The sequence below is a fragment of the Pyxicephalus adspersus genome, unplaced genomic scaffold, assembly GCF_032062135.1.
Source record: "Pyxicephalus adspersus unplaced genomic scaffold, UCB_Pads_2.0 Sca58, whole genome shotgun sequence".
Lineage (NCBI taxonomy): Eukaryota > Metazoa > Chordata > Amphibia > Anura > Pyxicephalidae > Pyxicephalus > Pyxicephalus adspersus.
Window position 1 is genome coordinate 22,894 of NW_027317065.1, and position 9,922 is coordinate 32,815.

Genomic DNA, 9,922 nt, shown 5'->3' on the forward strand with positions numbered 1-9,922 from the left:
TTTCCATGCTGCATTCCTGCTGAGACACGGGACATATCCTTCCTCATGTATTGTGATTAAATTAACCATAAATCCAAAACTGCTTTTTTTATAGGAATAGAATAGGAAAGTCTTTAGAACCTTTATCAGTGTCCATAATTTTTTTCAGTGCTTTGCAAAACCCGGAATTAGAAAATGTATAGATGACATGGCTATAGATGACATGGCTATAGATGACATGGCTATAGATGACATGGCTATAGATGACAAGCTATTGTGTAACTATCATGAAATACTTATGTAGCCTTATCATTAGTGTGGGCTTCCAGTGGTAGCACCCAGGCTATGTCCTCATCTATATGAAGCTGCTGTTGGTACACACCCGTTCATGCTTAAGTTAGTCTGTTGGGGAAAGGAATGATTGCTTTCTAGCTTGAATCTTTGTTGGTACTATTGTTCATTGTTTCCTATACATTTTGTACCAGTTCTCCAACAAGCGTATTTAATTGTGCTAAATGTACTGTATTGTTTGTTTTAGTATTCATGCATTTTTCTCAAGGAAATATTTAATTTATGTTGTTTTTTACAGGGCACAATGGCAGGAGCTGGTGAAAGGAAGGGCAAAAAGGACGACAATGGCATTGGGACTGCCATAGACTTTGTCCTATCCAATGCCCGCCTTGTTCTTGGAGTTGGAGGAGCTGCGATGCTAGGAATAGCTACTCTTGCAGTAAAGCGAGTATGTTGAGATGTTGTTTGTTTGCCTTATTTAATACTTGCATTTCTCTTGTAGGGTTATTCACATGGTTAGGAAAGAGTTAGTTAGAAATACATTAAAGTATGTGTATGTATGTAATTTTGGTAAAATACCTGCTCAGATCATTCATATTTCTGTGCTTGCGGTAGTTCCAACTGATTTCCTTTGTATATTTGTTTTGTATAGATGTATGATCGTGCTATCAGTGCTCCTGCCAGTCCCTCCCATTCCAGTTCATCTGGTAAAAGGAGCTGGGAAGAACCCAGCTGGTTAGGTTCATCTACCCGACTGTTAAACAAAGACATGAAGACGTCTGTGAGTCGCAGTCTGCAAACCCTACCAACAGACAGCTCTGCGTTTGAACCAGGTAATGGCTTCTTCACTTTGCCAAAAGCCAAAGCGGTTTATATAGCTCACAAACTGTTTTGGCTAAACAAAACAAAGATTTATAAAAGACAAGTTTAGGAATTACTTTTTGATTATTTCTAGATTTACCTTGACATTTTAAAGACCATGTTTGGGTTTAAAAAAAATATAATTCTGGGCATTTTTTTTTTATTATTGTGGGTGTATTTATCCTCTTTATCAGCAAACAATTTTAACTCTGTTATACCTATGACGGACTTGGACATCAAATAAAAATCATACAGTTGTTCTAACACTTTCCCACTTTCAAAATGGTAGCAGAAATTGGAATTTATTCCAAAAATAAAGTTATATTTGGGCTGAAATCAATCTTCTATTTTTTGCATGCTAATGGCAGCTTAACATAAATGCAACAAACTAGCAGTAACAGAAGTAAAATAAAAGGGTGAAAATGAAACCCAAGCAGTGCAAAAGAACATGCAGAGGCCTAATGAACTTTTAACATCATTTAAGGTGTAAAAACATGCCGATTTAGTTTGGGAAGAAATAAATCCATGATATATGGCAATGCTCCTGGCAATGTGAGTCTTAATGCATTAGCATTAAGTAATAAATGTAGACTTACAACTGTTTGCAAATTCAAGTGATTGGCCCACTTAATCTATGTATTTATGATGTAAAAAATAAAAAAACAACAACAAAAGAATGCAGTTGGGAGAACAAAACACTTTTATAGAGTGTTTAACCCTGTGTTATGGCCTCAGACGAATTCCAAGATTTTTGATTATTATTCAGTGTAACTATCCTGAAAATAGCTGGGGGAAATAACTAACCTTTGACACTCAATCCTATTGTAATGTTATTAATATTACACAGTATTTATATAGCATGGATATATTACGCAGCGCTGTACAAAGTCAATAGTCATGTCACCATTTGTCCCTCAAAGGAGCTCACAATCTAATGTCCCTACCAAGTCATATGTCTTTAATACAATCCAAGGTAAATTTTTGAGGGGAAGCAAATTAACCTAACTGCATGTTTTTGGAATGTGTAAGGAAACAGGAGTACCTGGAGGAAACACACACAGACACACGGAGAACCTGCAAACTCCATGCAGATAAAGTCCTGGCTGATATTCGAACTTGGAAATTAAAGCTGCAAAGGCCAGAGTGCTAAATACTGAGCCACCGTGCTGCCCATAATGTTTGCCACTTACTATTTTGTTCTTGTTCTATTGTGGACTATATATGTCCGTAGAGTGTGTCCATTTCTTTATATCCAGATACTAAGCTATTGCAAACTTTGTTTTTCACAGAATCTGTCCGCCCCAAACCCCCAAGTCGCAAGTCCCAGTCAGATCTGAAAAAAGCACGCCTAAAGCTTTCTCTTCAGGAAAAGTTGTTTAGCTATTACAAAAAACATGTCGCCATTCCACCTGCAGAGCAGAGCTGTGCTAAGCAAGCTGCAATGGATATCTGTGCTGAGCTGCGCAACTTCATCCACAACAAGTTTCCAGACATGCCGCTGAAAGAGATGCACCTTAGCGGGAGCCTGTATGATGATCTGCAGGTAACATAACTGAATTTTTTGTAGACAGCGAAAATTGTAATCACTTTCATTGATCGCAAAACTAAAGTCTGTACCTTAAAAGGTGCTATAGTCAGCACTCCTCTCTCTGCGTAATGTCGCTTTTAGTACTTTTTTCCATACTGTGACCCTGTACAGTTTAACTTCCTTTCACAGAGACTTCAGAAAAATTAGTGTTCAACTTAATGAACCCCTGTGTCAAAGTGGGGTTTTGATCCTCTTTGTGGGGACCTAAAGTAAAAAAAAATAGTGGTTTAGGCAGAGACAGGCAATCTGTGCACACATGGTCCAACAAGATTGTAAGATCCTGAGGTGTTATCCTGCTGGAAGGATTTCTCACCAACTGCTGCTTGAACACAGTTGCCCAAACTAAAATCCTTCATTTTACTCAGGAAGCCCCTCTTGGAAGCAATTTAATCACCTAAGGAAAGCATAACAGCTAACCCACAAAATGTAAAAGGGGTCTGGGAAGAAAACGCCAAACCCCCTTCCCCCATGTGGGATACAACATTACCTGTTACCTTATGGAAACTAATATGGATACTCCTCAGAATTTAGTGAGAACTTATTCTACCACTGCAAAAGATCCTGTGAATCTCTCAATGGAATTTAATCGGTTACATCCCTATACCCTCTGAGGAAGCCTCTGTGGGTAAACACGTCAAGTGATGGGATTCACAATTTATTACACATATCTTCTGCATTCAATGGTCGTTTTGTACGTACAATGAATGGAAAATTGTAACACACTTTTGAGAAACCCTTTACTGTACAACCTTTTTGTATCTGATAAACACTGCTTGTATTGTCCCAAAACCCAGCTTTCCCAAATCTCTTCCTAGTTTGAAGTTTTTATATACTTTAATACCTTTAAATCTTTATTACCAGCATATTGGTCAAATTTACACAAAATAAAATGGCTAAATCTGTTTGCATGTTTACATTTAAATACTTTAATAGATTTACATATGTGCTTGTTGTTCTCTTGCTATATTTCAGGTGGTGAGAGCGGATCACATTCAGCTTATTGTACCACTCTTGGTGGAAAATAATTTATGGTCATGTGTCCCTGGAGAAGAAACTATTCTCAGCTTACCAGGGTTTTGCCTTCTGCGTAGAGAAAACATTGAGTACTTTCCTCGTGGGACCAGTTATTGGGACCGCTGCGTTGTGGGAGGTTACCTTTGTCCAAAGACTGTTGTAGCTACATTTGAGAAAGTGGTAGCTGGCTCAATCAACTGGCCAGCCATTGGCAGCATGTTGGGATACGTGATTCGACCAGTAGTGCCATCTGAAAGCCTTATTTTGGAAGTTCAGTATGAGGAGGACAGGAAGCTCTTTATAGACTTTTTGCCGATGATTGCACTTGGGGAACGCCTAGCAGTTGCTAAATCTCATAGGCTGGAACGTTACGGAAACATGTGGCGTTTGAGCCAACGCGGAGCAGAAACCGCTGCATTAATAGGACGGGACCAACAGGATTCTGGATGTCGATGTCTGTGCCTAAAATTATTAAAGGCTATTTGTCGATACAATCTGCCACTTTCCCACCTCACAGCCTCACACCTCACCAACATACTCTTACATATTTGTCAAAAGGAGGATGACTGGTCACAGGGGTTTTTAGCAGATCGCTTTCTTCAATCACTCAGAGAGATTGTTGGTTACCTAGAGAAAGGAGAATTACCTTCAGCTGTGGACCCCAAGGTGAACTTATTCTCAGAACTTACACCAGACGAGGTGGATGAGATGGGCTATTTTCTTTATTGCTCCCTATCAGAGCCAGAGGTGCTGCTGAGGACAGGAGAATGAGAATGTGTGGCGGGGATATAATGGGGAGTAAACATTACAGGGTTATTAAATTGATAAATTCTGAAGGACCAGTCAAAAATCCAGCTAACAACGATACTGTTACACAATGCCAAAATACTTTCATATGTTATTTCCTTGTTACTTGACTTTGCTCTTTTCAGTTTCATCGCAGCAGCTCTTAGGTAGGAACTGTCCATGATCTCTAGATGAATGATGGAAAACTAATATATATCTTTCAGAAAGACACCATTAACAAGACTTTCATTAAAGTAACCAAATCCATTCTAAATTTAAAATATGCACCATTAGTGTGTCTGTTAATTCTCTTGCAGTGCTAAAGATACAGCTAGAATCCTAAGCTTCCAACACTTAGGTGTGTTTGATTTGCACATCTGCCCTATTGTGTGTTATTAATATGTCATTGTAGCACCATAGCAGGGGGGGAGAGGAGCTGCAGCTGAAAGAAGCAAGACGCTCAGCACACCCAGAAGTTTTAAATGCCTTAGATTCTAGTCCCTCCTTTAACCCTGCAAAAGATCATATTTTAGAATGCTCACAGATTTGCTAATTCTGAGTATTTTAAATGTCTTGAAATAAAACTCAGCATTGTTTATATATGTCTTTTTAACCATTAAGCTGATAAGAAGCTTTTCTGAAATCACTAAAATTGTTTGCATTTCATCTTTCCCATTCATTTATATTAAGAAAATGCTAGGTGCTGGGGCTGGGGCTTAACATGAATTCTGCTGCTGTTTGAGTAGTTCTGTCCAGAAAAAGATGCTATAATTAGCAGGAGACCATTGTTTTGCTGGTATGTTTCTGTCTTCAGTTTTATATTTCAAATACATAGGAAATATCCTCTTTTGGCTTTATCTCGGCACATTTGTGCAGCTAAATTAAACTAAACATGAATGATTGCCTAAAACTCTAGTAACATTGAGGCTTCTGTAAAAGGTTTATTCTACTATGACTTGAAGAATACCCTATAACATCCATTTCCCATGCTCCGTCCCCTTATCCACTGTACCCCTAACTTCAGATTCTCCAGACTGGTTTCTTACTTTTTTATGCATAAGATGGTCTCTTCTCTACATGGGCGATAGAAAAAAGATGAACCAGCCTGTAGAGTTTGTAAAAGCAGCTTTAAGACTCAGGTTATGGATTTGGCAAATGTGAAGGCAGGTATGACTATGTGTGGGGGCTGAGTAACAGTGTAATACTCTTTTAAAGTTCCATTACCTTGGGCGTTTAGCGATTATTTTGGATCCCTTGAGCTGATAAATGGTCGATAATTGGGGCAGGCAGATATCTTTTCAGATTTCGATTGACGGTGATCTTGGATGTGGAATTGATTACTTCTATTGTCTCTCCCATTTTGTACTGTTTATAAGATTCCTACATGTGTCAGATTTGCCAGCCCTTCTTCTTGGTGACAAATAAGTTGCAGAATTAAGGAGCCCGCTGTTTTGGTTTGTGCAAGCAGAGCAATATACAGCAGGATTATAGTTTGCCTTTAGGGCATCTATAAAAAGATTGTGACATTCATCAGCCATTTACTGCAGGTGAATCATTCCCTATAATTTAAAACACATGCACCAGGATGACTCACCTTCAGTTGATATTTGGTAAATGCCACATTCACTGCTTTATAAATAATCTACTAGATTAAAAACCTTTTTTTGCTTCTTCTATTCTACAGTAACCTAATTTGTGTGTAGCATCCAAAGGTTTCACAGTAATAAATCTTGCATCATGCCAACTAAAAATTAAATGTTTTAGTGTAGGTTCATCTGTATGAATTACTCGACAACTAGAGCTTGTAATTTCTGTATAATTTTAAATGTTTCTTGGGAAAGATTTTGAATGCCTGGTCAGTCTAACAGAAAACATCGGACAGCTGTGTAAACTCCAAAAACAGCATTTGTGTTCAGTTGATGGGAATCACGTGCAGAGCCTTAGGTTAGGAAAGTTGATTATATTGTTCACTTGTAACTCCAAGACTGTTAAATCCATGTGTCACGCCTGTGACATGAATAATTAAGGAAAATATTTGCCTTCATCTCTCTCTATTGTGGTCACCGTAATGCTTTTTGCATTTATAAAACCGTAATAGGGTTTTTAACGTTTGTACACGATCCTTTTTAGGTGCAGTTTAGTGAACTGAATACATTGCATAGCTTCAAGTACAGCAAACAAATGTACTAATGGCATGTATTGCTTTTTGGCAACAATAATAATTTAACCCTTTTTATGGCTCTTGTGTAAAAATCAAGGAATTTCATTTTGAGACATGTCCATTATGGACACCACGATTGGAATCAGGTTCCTGTGAAAAGCACCTTACCTTTTCCTTCACAGTAAAGAACTGTTTGCATTTTCCCCACGACTTCCTTCTGATTTCTAACCTCTAAAGAACAATGATAATGTACATTAGCAACTGACCCAGAACAAGCATACCCCAGGTAATCTCAGAATTAGGGCCTATTCACATTGCTCTGATAAATGCATTGGTGCAATGTAGTGCTATTTGTAGCACCCTAATGCCCCTTCTCCAATGCTTCACTGCATGCCAATGCACTATAGAGTGTTACGCTTCTGATATCTGTGCAGGTTCAAATGTATGGGCTGTCCTAACTTGGCACATGGGCATTCAGTTGGAGTGCAGCAGACTCCTTTATGTGAATGAGCCCTTACATAAAAACTGCTCGTATTCATACTTGTGTCACATCATTAAATAGGCAAGTAGTCTTCACTCCTTGCATGACTGTTATCAGGGCAGCCAGCATATCAGACATTCTAGCTTTTACAGCCTCCTGATTTTTTTTAAATACAGTTTTACTTTATGGAACTGGAGGCTATATTGCAGTAATAGGTATTACTTGTCCTATAAGTTTACAAAGCAGCTAGATATACCATCCTATCACACCGTATTCAGTTGTCAAGCTGTGAGAGACTAGTTCTGGAAATGTTATTTGTGCCAATTTGATCACATATACCAATGACTGTTCTTACTGAGTAAAAAGGATACTGACTAATGTAAGGGTCTATTGAAGAAGAATTTTCCTGATACACTGAAATGTAATGCTGCTGTTCTTAGATACACAGGACATTGGGAAAGCAAATAAAAAACCTGCATTTCCTAATGCTCAGCACCCCAGTAGCTCTCACCATTTACTTGCTTCTGTGCTGCTCCATTCATCTTTTACTTGGTACTTGTATGACTTGTTTTCTGACATGTGACACCTCTTATACCTTAAACTTCATTCTGATATATAGCAGAGGAGAAGGACCGACATTGTCTGCATCAGACCATCAATTTGTTAATTACAGAACATCTAATAAAAAACAAAGACAGTTCAATGCTGCTACCTGCCACTGGCATACATTTTGGGAATTATTTGGGCAATTACCTAATGCAGATGCTGAAAATGTGTTTGTTATATAATAGGGGACGCCGGCAGTGAAGTTCTTTCTTGCCTTACCATGCATTTTAGTTTTTAATAGAATTTGTTCTTAAGTCCTAAAGCATACATTGCCCTATTACAGCAGGACTCGTATTCATTGGAACATATGTCAGCATTCACAAGTCAGGTTGTTATGAGTAAAACAAAATAGTAATCAGTAATTCAAATTACAGGCTGCCTACAGGCTCCCTCAGAAGGAGCAGATGCAATCGTTCTAAGAGCACTGTTGCTAATTTTTGTTTAAAATCTAATTCAATTATGTAAACAACCATACCTGGTAGAATTTGTATGATGATGTATCCAAATGCAGAAAACAAAATATGCTGCATATATAAAATTTGGAAGAATTAAAAACCTTTTCACAATCCTTTCTGACAACAAACGTCTGCACGATGCATGAACGATCTCTGTACATACAGCGCCGTTCTGCTCTATGCAGAGGGGAGGGGGAGAATGACGGAGTGGCACCCTGCTGCACGCTCTCACCCTTCACTTTCATTACTATCGTTCCTTGTCTGTTGTTCCTGGATCCGGCACGACGGTTGTTTGGACGACAAGTGCTGTACACACACCTGATTCTCGTCAAATATTGTCCAGGGTGGGCTGTAGTCCTTTTCCAGTTTATCATTTTTTCAGACCCCAAAAACCTTTCAAATTACAAAGTGCAAGTCATGCAGCATAGACAAAAGATGAATTTTCTCTTGTGCTTCCAGTCTTAGATGAGTCCTACAAGGATGACTTTTGATTAAGTGTAATTTTACCAAAATTTTTTTCTGGAGTGTAATAACCAAACTTCTATGTTAAACACCATCATTGTGATAACATGTATTAGTTGTAAGTTGGAAATTTGTTTTATTTAACTGTATTGACTATGGTTATATGCATCTCTTTCCAATGACGAGTATCACTTCCCATTGTGTATGGAGGTAAATGTTACCCCCCTATGTATTTTACACGGTGTCTTGAATATTTATCGATGGAATGGTTTGAAAGGATATAATGTGCATGTTTTTATTTTGTTGAGGGAGTGTGTGTCAGAAAACATTATAACCAATAAACGACAATGAATAAAATCATATTATTTTTTTTCACTGCAACAGTAACAATATTTTTTACAGTAAAAACCCGTCCACCCAATAATTGAATTGTTAGGGCTATTTAGGCTTTTTATGCTTAAAGCAAACTTGTAAACTGGACAAATTATTTTATTGCAGGCATCTAGAAGTTCTATCATGTGTCTTCTCCACAGCCTGAAGCCTGGTCTGTGAAGTCATGCAACATAGTTATGGATCTGTAGTAAAGCTGGAGAGGGAGTAGGCCTAAATATGATACTAAACCTAAATTTTAGGCCTCCATCCCCTAATCAAGCTGGATCCAATACTTTCAGGTACAGAATTAAACAAGCAAAGATTTTCACCTAAACACTTTACAAGATGCCTGTTTGTTTAAAGTTACTGATTTAAGAAGTATTGGAGAAAGCCAGGTAACTAGCATTTAAACAAGGACGTGAGCAATAGCAGCCCCTGTTTTCTTGAAATTCACACAAATAGAGAGACACTTTGCAAAGTCAAAATCTTTTGTGCATGAGAGGACTGCTAGAAAGACACATGCAATTTTTTTGCAATGTTATTTTCAATAGACATATCAATCAACATACAAAATTGGTACTTTATAATCTACTACAAGTATCAATATATTAATTCTGTTGGTAAATAATATAAATATTAGCTTTCAGGAATCTCCTTAAAGTAGGTTGCATGCTCCCTGCCTAAAGGTGAATTTTTTTTGCATAGGCTGGAAAACAAACCCATACTTTAAAAGATCTTATGGAGGTAATGTAACTGGCTAAGTTAAATTTGAAGTTCTAGCCTTGTTCCTTAGAACCAGTAGCTTCGCTAGGCAGTTGCTAAAAAAACAGGTAAGTTGTATACCTGTATACAATGAATAAGATTTC

At 37.8% G+C, this 9,922-nt stretch overlaps 1 protein-coding gene across 1 annotated transcript; it reads left to right on the forward strand.

Annotated features, from left to right (window-relative positions):
- Positions 1–574: 574 nt before the first annotated feature.
- Positions 575–9,041, forward strand: LOC140344831 (mitochondrial dynamics protein MIEF1-like). Its single transcript, XM_072432038.1, has 4 exons — positions 575–718; positions 923–1,103; positions 2,421–2,674; positions 3,692–9,041. Exons 1-4 carry the CDS (start codon positions 575–577, stop codon positions 4,502–4,504), a joined length of 1,392 nt encoding a protein of 463 aa, XP_072288139.1. The 3' UTR covers positions 4,505–9,041.
- The last annotated feature ends 881 nt before the right edge of the window (positions 9,042–9,922 follow it).

Bases quoted from the DNA above. Each gene is read 5' to 3' on its own strand.
- LOC140344831 (XM_072432038.1), top strand. From the start codon at position 575: ATGGCAGGAGCTGGTGAAAGGAAGGGCAAAAAGGACGACAATGGCATT. The intron at 719-922 runs GTATGTTGAGAT...TGTTTTGTATAG, and splicing joins CTACTCTTGCAGTAAAGCGA to ATGTATGATCGTGCTATCAG. The intron at 1,104-2,420 runs GTAATGGCTTCT...TGTTTTTCACAG, and splicing joins CAGCTCTGCGTTTGAACCAG to AATCTGTCCGCCCCAAACCC.